At 47.3% G+C, this 17,932-nt stretch overlaps 1 protein-coding gene across 4 annotated transcripts in view; it reads left to right on the forward strand.

Annotated features, from left to right (window-relative positions):
• Dab1 (DAB1, reelin adaptor protein) overlaps positions 1-17,887 on the forward strand; it is a 412,667-nt gene extending 394,780 nt beyond the window's left edge. For 3 of the 4 annotated variants that reach the window (XM_023702660.1, XM_023702662.1, XM_023702663.1), the window contains 4 exons: positions 2,169-2,717; positions 6,468-6,595; positions 6,953-7,063; positions 17,657-17,887. In XM_023702660.1, coding sequence (XP_023558428.1) covers positions 2,169-2,717; positions 6,468-6,595; positions 6,953-7,048 — 773 coding nt within the window. In that variant the 3' untranslated portion in view covers positions 7,049-7,063; positions 17,657-17,887. The remainder of the gene's footprint in view (positions 1-2,168; positions 2,718-6,467; positions 6,596-6,952; positions 7,064-17,656) is intronic. The other variant, XM_023702661.1, reaches the window with a different exon arrangement.
• Positions 17,888-17,932: the final 45 nt, after the last annotated feature.

Here is a 17,932-nt window from a genome sequence, read left to right on the forward strand (position 1 = left end):
CCATGTAATTCAAGTTCTAGACTCAAGGGATCATGGCCAGAATGTAGGATAATGCTTTGTTCTGTGCTGGGGACACCTTAAAATGCCAGGAATGCCCACCACACTGCAGTTACCAGGACAACCAAAATGCACTCCGCAAAGTTTCCAATTAACCCTAGGAGCAGTCCCAGTCCCACTGTGAATGACTACACCACCCCCAACTGAATCAGAAAGTAAGAAAGGGGTGGAACACATCATCTGCTGATGGGTTTCGGTCACTGCATGACTGTGCAGGACATGGGCAGCATAAGCAAGTTTCAGCTTTGAAATTTCATCTCCACTTTGCCTCGCCACCCCTCTTGCTTCAGCGCAGTTGGCCTGAAAGACTTCACAAGGATATTTTGTATTTCACTTGTTGATCTTTCTTCCTTATTCCACAAAAGCATTTAACATGGCTACATTAGCCTGCAAGAAGCCCAGGTGTCCTGTTTGTGCCCTGTGGACCCTCTTCTGGGGGGTGGCATGTCATTTGGGGTGCACTGGACCCTTGCCAGGAAGTGCCCAGGCTCGGAATGCTAACTTGACCCTGTGCCAGTCAGGCGAGTGGATGGTGGCTCTGAGGCTGGACTGTGGTGTGAGGCCCCCTCTGCACAAGTTCCCGGGGCTTGCCAGAGTCTCTGATGCAATCCAGGGTGTGGCCAGCACCGCATCATCCATCTGGCATCCCTGTGGTGGTTGCTACAGTATCCTGTCCCCACGCCCCTTCTGTCTTGTTCTCACTGCATCCTGTTTCCTTCTGGCTGCCATGAAAATCCTTGTGCTGAGAGGCCAGGCGCAGCTGACCTTGTACCTTCAGCTCTGCCTGGATGGCCACTTGTCTTCCCGGCTCTGCTGCCTAGGCAGCCAGCCCTTGTGCCCCCTGAGACGCGTGGGCACCCCCAGAAGCAATGGGAGTTCCCTGTGGACCTGTAGTATGCTGAAATGATCCTCGATGAGCCACTGACTGTGAAAGAACAGAAATTAGTCAGCCATCTGGGTGAAACTGGTAGGCTTGAGGACAGGCCATCTCAGTTTCAGACCCTGACCCTCCGCACGCAAGCTGCGTGACTGAGGAACTGCTGTTCCTCTCTGAGCCCGTTTCTCCCCCTCAGATGCAAAGACACTCACTATGCAGGGCCTTTGTGAAGACGGCAGACAGTGCTGTGGGCATTCATTAAGCTGAAACTATTGCTGTTGCCACTGATACTACAGTATTACAAGTGTCGCTTGAGAGCGCTTGTTAAAAACTATAATTGGGGCTGGCCAGATAGCTCAGCAGATTAAAGCACCTGCTTAGGCTGACGCAGGGGCCGGGTGTTTGATCCCTGGCCTGCCCTGAGGGCCCCACCCCCAAGGCATGCTGAGATGGCGATTGCGACTGGGCGTGGTGGCACACACCTGTGATACCAGCACGTGGGAGGCTGCAAACAGAAGGATCACTACCAGTCAATCTGTGTACTGAGACCCTGTACTAAAAACATAAAATAAAAAAAAAAAAAACTATAATGCACCAGACAATTATCATGATGCTATTTCTGGGTCCGGGCATTAGAATTCTGCAGTGCCCAGCCTGTGCCCCTGTATAAAGTGCTCTTGAATAGAAATAATCTTCATGGTTTTAATTCTCTAAAATAATAAAAATGCAGAAATAATGAGCCATAACGTCCGTACCTGCCCCTCAGTGTGTGGCTGTTGCACAGTAAGCAAGGCGCTGCGTACGTGAGGGGTTCTGTCCTACTAGATCCTACCAGCAGCCTTGATGGACAACATGCTGGTGTGAGGTGCAGCGCTCCACACACGGAAAGCGTCAGCTCGCCCTCAGACCAGCACAGCGAGACAGAAGGCCTCTTAGGCCGCTTTTACAGATGATGTCATGACGAAGTTAAGGAGCACCTTGTGGAGATGCTCTAATGGCTATAGAAATGCTTCTGTTGTAGCCTGGGCAGCCGCAGGGCGTGGTCCCTCCCTGAATTCTAGTTTCCACTTAGCAGTTGTCTCTAGAGAAGTCCGCCCAGCCACCTCTGGAGAGAAGGCTCCGGTGCCCTCCTGCAGCCTCCAGGCTGGCACTCAGAGGTGAAGGACACAGCCTGTCCATCACCGGAGCTTGTGAACTTTCCGTGTGGGTACCCAACCTCCCTCTGTCCTTGCAGGTTATGTTGCCATGGGCGCCGTCCTCCCGTCCTTCTGGGGCCAGCAGCCCCTCGTGCAGCAGCAGCTCGCCATGGGTGCCCAACCGCCAGTCGCTCAGGTGATGCCGGGGCCTCAGCCCATCGCATGGGGCCAGCCGGGGCTCTTTCCTGCCACCCAGCAACCCTGGCAGACTGTGGCCGGGCAATTTCCTCCAGCCGCCTTCATGCCCACACAAACTGTTATGCCTTTGCCAGCTGCCATGTTCCAAGGTCCCCTCACTGCCCTTGCCACCGTCCCAGGCACGAGTGACTCTGCCAGGGCAAGTCCACAGACCGACACGTCCAGGCAGAAAATGGGGAAAGAAATGTTTAAAGATTTCCAGATGGCCCAGCCTCCACCCGTGCCCTCCCGCAAACCCGACCAGCCCTCCCTCACCTGTACCTCAGAGGCCTTCTCCACGTACTTCAACAAAGTCGGGGTGGCACAGGATACGGACGACTGTGATGATTTTGACATCTCCCAGTTGAATTTGACCCCTGTGACTTCTACCACACCATCGACCAACTCACGTGAGTGCCCTTTGCTTTTGCCATACCACCCTTAGAACAGTGGCAGGGTTCTGGTGACTGAGAGTCAGGGTCAGAGAACTCATCTCACTTGTTTCTGGCTCCCAAGAGTCAAGGCAGCTGGCTGTCAACCCAGGTGCCCAGGCACAGTGTACGTACCTCTCCATAGGCTCAGAGGTGCCATTCCTTCATTGATGCTGATGCAGTTTTGTTAAACCCGTTTGACAGAGTAATCGATAGTCCTGGTGAGGTTCAAAGACAAACATAATAGATGAAGTGATACAGCTGAATACAATTCACCATTGCCAACCTCATAGGATTATGTTAGGTTGCTCCTTCATTCATGTATATCCCAGCTTACAACTGTGTGAAGTGGTTTCCATGCAGGGCTAGACCAAGGCTCCTGTCGCAGACCCTCTACAACTGGCCATGGCCAACGGCAAGCACGTGACTTTTCAGAAGTACAGGAAACTGGCTTGGTGACAGCGTGTCTCCTACTTTCCACATTAAGTGATAATGTCCTAGGTGTGTTCTGTATATCAAGGAAACAGAAATGACACAGCCAAGTCCAAGTCGAGGTCCAGTGAACCTTCGTACGATTGTGTGACACACTTGTTCTGCTGGCCCAGCTTGTGCCTTGACAATTGACAAAGGAACAGCAAGTGCTCATGGTACAGTGAGTTTGGCATTTTCATTACTGTCGCTGGTGACATGGATCACTGCATGGCCAGCACTGTGAATTGTCAAGAAAGTTTAATGTTCATACAATTAGCTTGCGTCATTTCAGCCAGGTACAGAGTACCGTTCTGAAAGTGAAAGCCTTCAGCGTGCATAAACGAGCCTCCTGCACTCAAGCTCTGGCTTCCACGTGGTGGGGGGCACTTCTATTAACTTTAACTCGTAGAGTTTGAGTGAGGAATAATGAATAAAGTACAAAATGCTAGAGAAATAGCAGCCATGCACAAATATGGTAGCGTCTTTTAAAAATGAATGTCTCTCTGTCAATGGCCTTGTGTGCCAGCTCCAAGTGGCGAAAGGAAGCTTAAATTCTTGAGGACAAGGGCCGTGTCTTTATCCTGCCACACATTGCATACTGATAGCAAAATGGGAAAGGTTGTCGAGAATGAAATGACCCGAGCAGGCCATTCAGCTACGGCCGAGTTTTGCCGCAGGGTTTGCAGCTTTGGTACCGTGGGTGTCTGTGGAAGGTGGGCCTAGGCTGTCTTGCAGCAGTCCTAGCCTTGCCTCACAAGACGCAAGGGACCTTCCTCCTGTCCCTTGAGTTATGATAGTGAAAAATGACTCACACACTGCCAAATGTCCTCTGGAAGTGAAATCACCCCAGAGTGAGAACCACTGTTATACAGCACACAGGTATTCTCTAAAACCTTCAAATGATTAACATTTGCATAAATAAATTCTGGATTCTATTTTCCATTGATTTCATTGGGTAAAGTATGAGCAATATACCTGTCAGAATGGGCAGTACACCCTGAGTTCTCAGCCTTTAGTAAGCAATAAACCACTTCAACCACAATTCAGCATCCAATTAAGCTCATATTTATTAAACATCTACTACCCATCAGGGTGTTTTTATATAGCTTTAAACCTGTTATAACTTGTTTGTTCCAAAATTCTCTCATGAAACCCAATAGACTTCCTTTCAAATAAAAATAACTTCATGTTTTGTGTTTAAAGAAAAAAAATGAATGAAACCAGTCTTTATATTCTCTTATCTATGAGAAACCCCTTTAGAATGTTTTCAGTGAATAATGTATTGGATCAAAAGTGAAACCCCAGGACTGGGGAGATAGCTCAGTAGAATAAACACCTACCTGGCAAGCACAGGATCCTGAGTTCCATCCCTGGTGTGACCAAAAAAAAAAAAAAAAAAAAGTGAAACCCCAGAGACTGAAGATGGTGGTTTGTGCCTGTAATCCCAGCACTTGGGAGGCTGAAAACAGGAGGATCACTATGAATCTGATCTGTATAGTGAGACCCTGTAAACCCTGTACTAAATACACTTTAAAAAAAAAAAGTGAAGGGAGTACAAGGACCTGAGTTCAATCCCCAGTACCAAAAAGTCCCAATAGAATCAGAGCAGCACAGCTGGGCTGAGTAGTGGTGCAGGGTTCCATGTTATACTCTGGGGCGGCTGTCTCATAGCTGGATTAATCCTGATCCAGGACCCACACCTGCCTGAGCTGTAGCTGCTCGCACCTGGGGGCGGGGACCACACCTGGAAGTTGTTGGTGCTGGGGAGATTAATGCACAGGAGCTGCCATCTTTGTGACTGGCTCATTAGTGCATTAGGAATAACAAGGTTTTCAAATAGCATCATTATTTAAAATATAAGTTCATCAGGGCAAAAAGATACACACTGAGCTTTACAATCATTTACTGTCTGATAAGCTGCCAGTTTTTCTAAGCTCTGAAACATTACAACAGAGAGGCCTTCTCACTGGCCTTGATATTCTGCTACTAAATGAAGCCACACGGCCTCCTCCCTTGACACTGAGCCAGTGACTGGTGTTTTCTGTGCCAAGTGAGAAATTATTAGAAGAGTAGTTTCCAGTGGAATATTGGTTATACACCCGTGGACCAAAGGATCGGAGGGAAATGCAGGAGTCAGCGCAGCAAGTGCAGTCTTATACAGCACAGGCAGTGATGCTGCTGTCAGCCACGCCCGTCCTCATTCCCTATCACTGTGGGGTCCCCAAGTTCTCTTTGTGCAGCACCGATTGGTGGATTGTTTACTATATGCCAAGGTTGCGGGGCTTGTCCTGACAGTTGCCAGAGACTGATTAGCAACCTTCGCCTTTCTTATCTGTGAAACTAGGACAGCCCAACAGGCTTTATGGGAATTGGGGTACTGTGTGCAGGACTTTGAATAGTGTTGGCAGCTGGGGATATAGCTCAGTGGCACAAGTGCCTGACTAGCAAGCGCAAGACCCTGAGTTCAATTCCCAGTACCAGGAAAAAAAGAGAAAGGAAAGAATTATGAACAGTATTTCTCACACTAAAGGGACTCAGATGCATTCTCTGATGGAAGCAAGAGAGAAAGCAAACCATGGCCTAGTGATTCTCAAATTGTGTGTGCCACAGGAATCACCCACAGAGAGGGATTGGTGACAGCCCAGAGTTTCTGATCCAGCAGAGCTAGGGTGAGCCCAAGGATTGGGCTCCTGACAAGTTCCCCAGTGATGCCCATCCCTGCTGAGCTGCTGCCCTGACCATCAAGTGAATGAGCTCCTTGTTTGATCAGGTTGTGGGAAGATAAGATAAACGGAAGTAAGGAAGGAGGATCCACATGTTTAGTTGATTCACTTGGGATGGAAAAGCGAGTTCTGTGATTTTTCTTTTGAGTGGGTCGGGGAGTGTTGGGAGTTGAACTCATGACCTCATGCTTGCCAGGCAGGTGCTGTGCTGCTTAGCTGTATCCTCCACCCTAGTCCCATGATTTGATGCATATAGAGTGGTGCCTCAGTACATGAACTCAAGGTTCTCCACACTGCTGGTTGAAAACCAAACCGAAAGGGAACTGAACCAGGTTTCCCCATAAGGCCAACTTTGACCCTAACTTTGAACTTGATTGAGTTCTCAGCTAATGTGGTTTACAGCCAGAATGGTAGACAAATCAAGTTTGTGAAGTGAGGTACCACTGTATAAGCAGATCTCTGAGGTTTCTGTGGGGTACAGAGGGTTGAGCCCCGCACTTAAGATGTCTCCTCTGTTTGTATGGTTTCCATGTAGCTCCAACCCCTGCCCCTAGGCAGAGCTCTCCGTCCAAATCCTCCGCATCCCATGCCAGTGATCCGACCGCAGATGACCTTTTCGAAGAGGGCTTTGAAAGTCCCAGCAAAAGTGAAGAACAAGAACCTGTAAGTGATTGGTTTATTATTTCTCTATTGTTATTCCTGTATTATTTTTTCATTAAAATTGAGACTTCTCTTTCTGCAATGGACGAGACAAGTAGAACCCTACACAAGAAAATGCTGGCTCTGACTCTGTAGTACTAAAGTGCCACTAAACGGGCTTTGTTTTATGTTCAAATGAGTGAGCCAGAAAATGCTGCCTTTTTGTTAAGGTGTTACAGCCTCTTGCATTTGTGGGGTGGTTTCCTCTGACTCAGTTGCACCCCTTTAAAATAACTCACTATATTTGCTGCATGAAAATATTCCTAGTCATCTTATATTTTCAGTTGTTCAAAATAAAAGTATTATCTTCTTGTGTTCTAGCCTGATGGATCACAGGCCTCCTCCACCAGTGATCCATTTGGGGAGCCCAGTGGTGAGCCCAGTGGTGATAACATAAGTCCACAGGCCGGTAGCTAGATAGTGCGGGTCTGGGTAGGTATCTGTCCTTTTGATCTCCTTTACCCTGAAGTCCGCTGCTCTTGCTTTTGCTTGTTTTTTACTTCCAAGTTCCTGTTCGCGATGTTTGCACCCCTCCTTGCCAGTGCTAGTCTTGATGTTTGCACTCTCATTTCCTGTCTGAGCTCCATTCCTGATGCTGGCACCATCAGCCCTTGCTCATGCTGCGTCACCCGTATTTGTAGCATGTCTCCTTGCCTGGGTGCTATTCGTGGTGTCACACCATGTCTGTTTGCCTGAGCTGCATCACCAGTGTGTGGGTCATCACGTGTTGTCTGATTTCTCCTTCGCACTCTGCTTTTCCTCTTGGATGAATGACCTTTGACACATACATACGAGGACATAGGTCTGGGGGTGGAAGTGGGCAATGGTCATCCTTTACTGATGGCGTCTTCTGTGTGGGCAATAGTGATAGAATGGTGCAGTCAACATTCCTCGGGGTGTAGCGTTTCTGAAAGCAGCCTGATTCAGAAACAGACACGTTCTGCCCAGCCTGGTAATTTCTCAGTGAGCTGTGATCCAGATGCTTTAATCTTTTACACAAAATGTCACTGCATTTGCCTACACAGCACACATCCAAAGAGGTCACCAATCAGACGCACTGAGAAGTGAGACTATGACAAAAAACCAAGCAGTGCTTGAAATAGGATTGATTGGGCTCTAAGATCACGGGGGCCCATTGCATCCAGCCAGAAAGGGGCCTGCACCTGCTTTCCGTGTGAAAGACATTCAAAGCCCAGGGATCTGTAGCTGTCACTTCCAAGGCTCTGCTGTGTGTACCTGTGCTGTCGCATGTGCTTTGCCACCAGTTCACTTCAGATTCCATCAGCAGCTATGTGGAGGGAACCGTACTTACATTTACTGGAAGTGGCTTTTGGCCCTTGAATTTCAATACATCTGATTTGATCAAAAGAAAGAGGAGCTGATGAAGCAAACCTTCTCAGGAGAGAGAAGTACACCTTATCACCCAGACATGATTTCTAAGGTCACTCCTTGACAAATGTGTTCAATTTTCAGATCCTTTCCTAGTCTTCCATAAATGTATAGGACTGCAAGGCCATACCCAGAAAGCTCCTTTTTTTAGGCCTGAAAAGTATGATCAGAGCCATTAAAATGGTAAACAGTTTTCACTGTTCATAAATGGATTCTGAGGCTGCCTCAGAAGCATTCTCCATCCATGCATACGTTACTGTGACCGTTATTGAAAGCTAATACCGTGCTTTGAAAGTGAATTTAGTTAATAGATTTTATGATTAAACAACTTAACATAGTGTGTATTTTTGCCACACTTTATATAATGGCAACAGCACATAATACTACATCATGCCTTGCAAAACCCTGTTATGGCCATTTATAAATTCAATGTTGCAAAATTATTTTGGGAGCTAGTCTATCAAAGGCAAAGTCAAATGCTCCAAGAACTGAAAAGCTGCAGATTATGGGTAGATGCCTTAGGCTGAAGCCCCAAGAGGTATTTTCTACCCCTTGCATATGTTATACTCTGTGTGCTCAACCTTGCCTTGAAAATGTTGATGAATGAGATAGAGGCCACAAGAGCCATTCATCAGAATAACAGCAAAAATAATTCCTAAATTGAAGTTCTTCTAGAAAACAAAGATGGCTTCCACCATTCCCAGGTCAGTATAGCAAACCCTTGTCTTCCTGAGTCTCTTCTGCTTGAAACAATTACATAAGCTGTGCTGGCTGTCTCATGGGGCTTCTGTCTGTTCCACTTTCAAGGCTGCATCCAGCATGCAAGCCATGGCTGAGGCATAAATGGACAGAGCGCGGCATAGTGGCAGGAGCTCAGGATTTGGAGTTTGAGTTCGGATCCTAGCTCAGCTCCTTGATAGTAGGAAATCATGGGCAAGAGCTATCACTTCTTTTGAGTCATAGTTTCTTCATCCTCTATAGGAGGCTTATATTATCCGTGATATAAACAGATAGCAGTGTATCTTCAGTCTCTAGTATGGAGCACTCAGCTGAGTACTCAGCTTCAACATTGTGGCTTCTCGGCAATACATTCTGAGTTCAGAATCAGGCTTCACCCTTTCTTGGTTATTGGACCCCACCAAGATTTCACAATCAGTGTCTAGTCTTGTTTTCTTCATAGGGATGAAAATAACGTTAACCCCACAGGGTTGCTGTATGAGCAAACGAGGCAGTGTTTGTGGGGTTCTCGCTACAGTGCCTGGCACGTAGACAGAACCCAGTAGATGTTAGTTCCCCTTCTCATCCCCATCCCCATCATGACCACCACAACTACCTCCATAAGCACCACCCCCAGCACCGCCATCATCACTGCCCTACACCATCACCACCCATCAGCAACCCTACTACCATCCCCACTATCATAAGTGCTCAATAAATGTTGGTTCTACTATCTTGACCTGTATCCTGTTAGGCCTTAGTTCAGATACGGCCACAGCCTGGGAGGTTTTGCCAGATACTTTCTCTGTCCAAATAACCAATTTAAAGTTGCCTGAAAATATCTTGAGTTGGAGGGAACCTGATGGATAGCTCTCTGATTTTCCTTGTCACATAATGAGAATGGTCCCAGTTTGAGCCTTATCATTTTCAAAAATTATGAAGGCTTAGTGTCACATGTAAATTATAAGTCTCTCCTAGTTCTGGTGGAAGACCAGTCTCTAATCTTGATGAAGCAATTATTCCCTTAGTAAGCATCATGTGGCCATTTGATGAGCCTTTCGAAGAGTTGTATGCTAATGGGCTGGTCCCCACCTTCTAGAGAGGACCCCTCCAGCCCCCACAGGCAAAGCCAGCAGGAGGACCTCTAGAGCCCTCTGCTGAGAGGAACACAAGGCTCAGGTGATGTTCTTCCCATCCCCTAACCCCATCCACCCAACTGGAACTTTGTTGACTCTAGGTCATTATTTCTTTCTGGACATTGGAAAAGGGATACCATGCAGAGACAGCTATGTCCATGGCTTTGTTTCCCCCATGCCTTCCTATAGTGGGAAAGCAAGAGCCCTTCCTTCTTACCACCTTTGCAACCATGATCTCCAGCTGCAGTTCTGGAGAGGTAGGGATGACATTTGTTGATATGTTAAAGCCCTATTCCTCCCCATGAAGAATAAATAGACAAACCCAATCTCTGAAGATGGAAGCTTCAGTTCTATTTTAGCAATGAAGGAAAATATCTTCAATTATGTCACCATTTCTCCTCCTACTTCCCACCTGGGAGAATCAGGTATTTTTGAAAGACTGCGTCAACAGGGGCAGAAGAGAACCAGAATAATATTATAAGGACGGGTATGGGGATGGCAGGTAATTTATACTTCACTGATGTGTTGCCGGAATAATTTTAAGGACGAAATGTTAGCTTTTGAGGAGATGAAAGAAAAATGAAAACATGTATTTGGTTAAACGGCTAAGTAAATAAACTGCCTATCAGACTTCGCCAGCTGTCAAGTTAAAGTAGCATCTGTAACAATGGGAATTGTTCAGTCTGTCTCCCTTTGTAACAATAGATATTGCAATAAATAATAACTCACTGTCATTTTCCTAAATACTGATCTTCGTAGTGGAAGCCAAGACATATCAAATAGTACCTGGTGGAAGTCCTAGTGTTCAAGGGGGAAGAAAGTTGAACTTCACAGGTGCTTTGCAAGGAGGATTCTCCTTTCAAAAAGGGGAAAAAAGAAACACTTAAGGTTGGGGGCATTTTTATTTGAAGATGAATCCAAATCAGGGAACCTTAGCCAGGCTTTGCTCCCCTTACGTGGAGTAGCACAGGTACCTGCCCCAGACCCCTTCCCAGGCTGTCCAAGAACCACATGATACAAATGGGAGAGTGGTTTACAAACTTTATAAATAAAATACAGTATTTGGAATTATTAAACAGCAACGCTTACATTGATCAACAAATAAATAAATGAAATCTGATCATCTCATGATTATAGAATGCAGAGGTAGATCCAACCTTAAGATTTTAGGGAGAGTGATATCTCCTATTTCAGGCCTTCATAAAGTGAAACTTTGGAGCTCTTCCAGCTACAAAACTGCTGGAGAATTTCCTGCAGAAGGTAGCCAGGGCCCAGATGTGGGCAGTGCCTGCCAGGATGGAAAGGGGGCCTTCGAGCCAAGGGATGGCTAAAAGATGAAACTGGCAGGAGGAAAAAGCTGAAGGGACACGAGAGGTAAGCAGGAGGACAGAAGAGCGGCACCTCTTCTCCTGATGCATGGGACCGAGCGGTGCCAGTCCCATGCTACACAACACGGAGCAGCAACTTCCTTCAGGCCCCACTGAGCTTGAGATATCCAGGAGATTTCCAAGTAGAAGCGCCAGTAGACTGGCGGATATGACTGGAGGTCCAGCGAGAAGTCAGGCAAGACTTGAAGGTCGCATCAAGTTTCCAGTGACTGGCGTAGCGGGTACAGGGAAAGCACACCGATATCTGGGTCAGCAGGCGGCCACCCCTGTATTGTTTATTATTCCGCGTGGCCATACATTGTATTGCAGCTACTCTAGTAGCCAGAGGAAAGCAGCAAAAGGCAGTGCCCGAGGGAGTGGGTGTAGCTGTGTTCCCGCAGTACTTCAGGTACAAAAGCAGGCAGCCCCGGGATGGGCTAATGGACCGGCGTTTGTGGCTTTGCCGTGTCTCACTGCAGAGTACTAATGTGAAGAGTTTTCTACTCCAAAAGCCAACTTTCAAACTGAAAGTGGTCAGAAGTCTTCGTTGTACCTTTTTATTAAAAGAAAGGGAAGATTCCCACCATATTAGATGAGCTTTTTATCTCACAGTTCCGTAAATCACAGACTGCAAACCGTGGGCGGGGAAAAATCAGAGGTGCGGAGGTGAAATGCCTGCCTCAGTTCCCACAGGGCCAGGGAGGGTCGCTGGGCTCTTTCCCGTTCCCTAACTCTTTTACACGTGGATTCAGGCATAACTCTGAGTTATTTCCACTCTTCTGGTGACCTCCAGCTTTTCATTTGCCAAACCAAGAAATGTCACACACACGGCAAAGCCAACCCTGAGTGTTACAGCTAAAAGTTCATGAGGCTGAAGCTGCTACTGTCCTGTGCTCCTCTGCCAGCTGCAGCCTACTCCTCACTTAGGCTGTGCAGTCCCCCACCCCAGGCTCTCCAGCTGGGCACAGATGGGCTTGCTCCGCAAGCAGACCGCATGGCGCCCACTGACCGAGCTCTGAGACCACCATGCTCCGCAGGCAGTGTCTCCTCCCCATTACCCAGGATCACACTCTTTTGACTTTGGTAAGGCTGGCCCTGGGTTCCAAGAGAAATACAATAGATGTTAAATGGGAATAATATAATAAGAACAGTGTAGATGGCTTCCAGGAGGGGCTTGTTATAATGACATGTAGGAAACTGTTTGCCTTTTGATTTCAGGTCAAAGAGCTAGGAACAGGGGGAGAAGCCAGGACACAAGCACAGGAATGGGAATCCCAACCCCGGGCTTTCCCTGGCTCTCCACTGTCTCCCACATGGTTTGTGTTCCATACAGGATGCATGACTTTTGGTGTAAAAAGGTTGCTGTCAGACTGAGTGCTTTCTAGCTTCGCCACTCTGTAAGTAGGGACAGAGGCTTGAGTGGGGACAGTATTGAAGAGGACAGTAGGCTTCAAAAGACTTACTTTCAGGAAAAGACCTTTTTCAGGAAACTGGTAAAAAAGCAAATGCTTGGTGGGAAGTTGGCTAAGATGGATACGAGGCAAGTTTTTGGTGAGGAACTGTTCTGGAGCTCACGTGGGTGTGTGAATTTAGCAGGTCACTGAACTGTGTATTTAGAGTGAGTGTACTCCATTATATGTAAGTTGTACCTCCGTGAAGTTAGTTTTAAAATCAAAGGAACAGGTAGAGATGGAAAGGACATTAGCAGTTACCAAGGTGGGGTAGGAGATTGGTAGATGTACGGATCTTGTTTAGGGTAATAACGTACTTAGAACCAGTAATGAGAGCTGTCCATTGGGAATGTAATTAATGCCACTGAACTCTACATTTAAAAATAGTTACAATGGAAAACATGATGTTACATGTTACCACAATTTAAAAACTGTAAGACAAACAACAACCTGATTGTGTCCCACCTCTGCCTGGGCCAAGAGACCCTAGAGGAGTCACTGACCCTGTGAGCCGGGGCTGCCATGCTGCAGAGATAAGACTGCCCAAGGTGCAGCGCCAGCGCAGCGCTCACACGAGGTGAGGTGTGTGGAGGAGGAAAGCCCTGTGTAGCAGAGCTCGCTTGCACTTGCACATATTTTCCGCCAAGGAGGAGCTACCTGGAATGACACCCCCTTGTGGATGTCAAGGAAGGAGATAGGTGTGCACAGACACAGGGCCCAGCCTTCTGGGTGTGTCTTCCAGGCACCAGGCTCCCATGTGGGATGAGTACCCTGTGTTACCCTTCAGTCCTCACCCACCACCCCTCTTCCAGTGGGGACCCTTCCTCTCCCACATGAGACACTGGCCCCCAAGGGATTGAGTTTAGAGTCCCAAGGCTTCTCCAGAGGAGAAAGGATCACAGGTCCTAACCAGGTGGCAGCATTTTCTTGTTGAACAACTGGAGTTTCTCCTACGTCAGCATCAGATAGTCCGCTAGGGCCCCACAGTAGTCATGGCCGTGCACAAGTGAAACATGATCAGTGTCCAAACTCCTGGTTTTAGCCTTGCTCCATTCTTCCAGCCTTCCAGAAGAATTACTGAGATAACCGTAGAATGACCCTCACTACCCTCACTACCCTCACTTTGTGACAGGACCAAAACCACAGAAAACCCCTCCATTTTGACTTTCCTCCAAATCGTCTAACGTGACCCCAAGCCTCATGAGAAGTCCCCGCTCGGCCCATCTTGCAGATGTCCTCTGCCACATTCTTCTGCCTGAGGAGCTGACCCAGTTCGTTCGGGACAGGGATCTTCCTGGTGGGCTGTAACAGCAGGAAGGACAACCCCTCCCAATTGCAGATAAAATAGGGCAGTTAAAACTTAGGGTTGACTTTTAGTTTTTACTGCCATGTGGTTCTATCTATTTTGTGGTCCTGTAGAGATACTAATATGTCAGAATCACCGTTCAGCTTAAAGCTCCCAAGGGCTTGCAGCCTGCCATTGAAAAGAGATTCATGCATTTGCTCACCCACGTCTTCACTTTCCACGGCTTAAGTCTCTCACTTAGAACTTGGAATCCTGGCACACCAGCATCGAGGTGCTCAGGGCCTGACACACTAGGAGGTGCTGGGACAGGATGAAGACAGTGGCTGCCCAGGAACCTGCCACTGTCCGGGAGCAGAAGGGCTCCCTTCACCAGCAGAGACCAGGATGTCTTTGTCATTGAGCCAGGCTCAAAGTAGGATCCCTGTAAAGAACAAAGAAGGCCTGAAGGTGGAAGGAAGTGAGCAAAGCCCCAGAGAGGGGGAGATCCTGCTGTCTTGGGGTTCACCATGCAGAGCATTGGGGAGCTTGGGCCCAGGAAAGAGTGGAAGTGGGTGAGGCTGGTGGGGAGGATGGGGCTGCACTGGAATAGCCCTTAGTGTGTATACATGGTCCTCCAGCCACAGGCAGTTGGGACCCCATTTTAGGCAAAGGACTGGTGTGACCAAATCCGTGTCAGAAAGATCATTCTATCACAGGCAAGAAGAAAGATTGCTTTAAGTATGACTCATGGGGCTGAACTTTGAGGGTTAGTTCATAGTCTAGAAGAGGTATTTATTATCTCTACCAGGCTGTGAGACTAAAGGGCCTAGTGTGACCAGCTAAAAAGCTTTGACCATACTCTGTGTATTACTTTGGGCCTTTACTTTTGAACAGACCAAAGACATGGACACATCCACCAAAGGAAACCAAGACCTCACATAATTCTGTCTCTTACACACACAGCAGAGTATGTTCAGGTACGATTCCATGTAAGCGTTTTAGAACATGAAACTTGCTCAGAGACCACATCATGACCTTGCCAAAAATTCAGGTTGGAAATTTCTAGATCAAATGATTTCTTAGCTCACCTCTCACTCTGACAACCCCAAATCTGTAACAAGGAAAGCAATGCTCTTGCCAAAGCATACAATGCATCATGATGTCAGACTTTGGGATTATGGACTGCTTGGGATTTTCCACACCGCAGCTCCCCTTCATTACTAGGGATAATTGAGAGTTGACTGCAGTTGTTACTGCTGTAGTGATGGGTATTTGAAGCTAAATTCCGGCAAGGAAATGTGTGAATACTTATCTCAGCTGCAGAAAGTTAATGCAGTGTGGCATTAATTACCCTGCCCGAGCCTGCTGTCGTCTTCTGTTTTTAGGTGTCATTCTCAGTTGGATAAATTAGTTTCCAAAATTAGAATAGAGCAAATTGTAGGGTGAGATCAAGGCAGCCTGACTTCGTAGGGCATTCAAAAAGAAGAAGGGGCCAAAACCAAGGTCTGTCGGGAATGATGCGTCCCTGGAGCCCCGCGCAGGCCAAAGGAAATGCTTCTTCCATTCTGAGCATTCTCTGTTCCACCTTGGTTGATACACCCACCCTGGACACATACACAACAAACTTCATGTTTAACCTTACAACAGTTATTGGAAGCAGTTTAAGATATTGGCAGGAAATAGATAAGGTGCTTAATAAACCCTCTTGCTGCAGATATTTATCAATTTGATTTTGAAAGAATAAAGCCAAGTTGAAGGGTCTTCAAATAGAGAGATCACAGCAAGGAAACCAGAATCCATGTCATAGTCTTCCACAGGTTCAAAGTGTCCTCCTTGTGGACCTGCTGTGGTTAGTCCTGTGTGTCCAGTGGCACAAGGACTGGTGGGAACCTTGAGCCAGGACGTGGAAGGCAGGCTCCCATACTTCCTATCCCCAGAAGGGTGACGGTTGTGCTGCTCCTTCCAATTTCAAGGGCAGTGTGAAACCTGTCAGATGCAGGGACTGACTGGCCCTGTGTTACATTATAGAGTTGGGGGTCTCAGAGCTGAGAATGTTCCTTCTCCCTGGACAGATGAACATGGAATGAGTCCTAGAGGAAGATGCTTTGGACCTAACAGCAGGAAGGCCATCTTCCACTCTTAGCATGCTGACTCAGTGCTTGTATGTCACCAAGGAAGCCAGAGCACTCTGTGCTGGGCTGAGAAGCCTTACTTGAGCAGTCATAGGCCCGGACATTGTTTCCTTGCACTCTCAGCATAGATCAAGGAGGGGTGATGCATTCCATACTAGAGGTAGCACGGTGACCTCAAGACTGTAGAACCTCTCTGGGCTCCAGTTTTTACAGTAAAATAGGTGAGAAAGTATAAAAGCTGCTCCTAGCACTGTTAGGCAGATAAAACAAGACAAAAAGTGCTTTATAAACCCTCAAACATTCTACAGGTGGAAAAGCTCATGTCCTGCACCCTGAAGCCATTGTAATAAAGCATAAAAATCACCAGACCCATAGTTCTCATGTTCTAAATTTTCTAGTTCTGTGAATACGGACAAATCACCTTACTTTTCTGTGCCTCGTTTCTTACTTGCAAATAATGTAAAGTACCTGCCTTTCAATGTGGTTGTAATGAGTTAAAAATATAATACCTAACAGGGCACTGGGCCCAGTGGGTGTTCATGGATTGCCAATTCACTTGGGAGATTCAAAAAATAAGCAAATGTGCAGGCCCTTGCCCACAGGGCAGGAGGCAAGCTAACATATGAAAGATGGCGAATTATGACATCGCTGTGCCTCCTTAATCCTAACACAAAGCAAGATGGCACCAAGGTCAACTCTACGTGCCTAAGAGAGGCTATGGATCTGATTTGGGTGGCCAGCATGTGCTGGGACCTCTCAGCCTGTGCTGGAATTTGGTGTGGCATAAATAGGGCCAAACACCATCTCCTGTCACTGCGGTTGGATTGTAGGTTTGGCAGGCTGATGAGAACCCCTGTGTGTGTCCCAGTGTAGCCCCATGCATGCAGGCAAAGCACTGGCCAACTGCAAGACTCCAGGTGAATGGAAACACATCCCAGAGCTTTTGATTAAGAATGAAAGGTCCTTGCTATCTGTGCTGCTCAGCTGCTCACTCAGTCACCACTGCACTTGGGGACAGAGTGCAATGTGAAGTGCCATATCAGGGATCTCCACCAAGACACTCGTTAAATGCTGTTAGGAAAATGTCCACTGGCTCATTGCAGCATTGCATTCTCTGAATGTGTAACTGTCCAGCAGTGAGCTAGATGCCTGTCTAGCTCTGAGCTTATCTCTGATTCGCCCAAGCACAGTTTATGCTATGGGACAAACTGTATCATTCCCGTTTCAGGATTGGAGGAATTGAAGCTCAGGAAGGGTGTCATTGGCCCACACCACACAGTGTTTCCAGCTCTCTCTGCTGTACCATGTTATTTCTCTAGATTTTGATGAGTAGATGTTTTTTAGTGACAAAGATTTTGCCAAAACGGTGTGCATGATCCAGTAACCCAAAATAACCCAAGGTCATCCATCATCCCATCACCTTTCTGTTGTCAATCGCTAACCCCCTTCCTAAAGCTGTAACCCCCTTCCTAATTCCGTCTCAGCACATGCCTTCCTCCCCTCAACCCATGGAAAAGGGCAGGCCTCACTTTGTCTGTCTGTCCACAGGAGCCGGAGCCTCTCTATGCACAGATCAACAGACCTAAGAAATAGCGTCGATGCAGGCTGATGGTGGGTGTATGGAGACTGGCATGGAACATGCATCACAACAGGCTCTCTCGTATTCTTCCACTTCCTCTCATTCCACAAGGAAATTCACAATTGCCCAACGGATCTCATTTCGAAGAAGGAACAGCATTTTTGGCAACCAGTGGCAGATACATATGGCAGCACAAAGAAAGAAGAAAGAAGAAAGAAAGAAAGAAGAAAGAAAGAAAGAAAGAA

This window comes from Octodon degus, unplaced genomic scaffold, assembly GCF_000260255.1.
Source record: "Octodon degus isolate 3935 unplaced genomic scaffold, OctDeg1.0 scaffold00156, whole genome shotgun sequence".
In the NCBI taxonomy this organism is placed as follows: Eukaryota; Metazoa; Chordata; class Mammalia; order Rodentia; family Octodontidae; genus Octodon; species Octodon degus.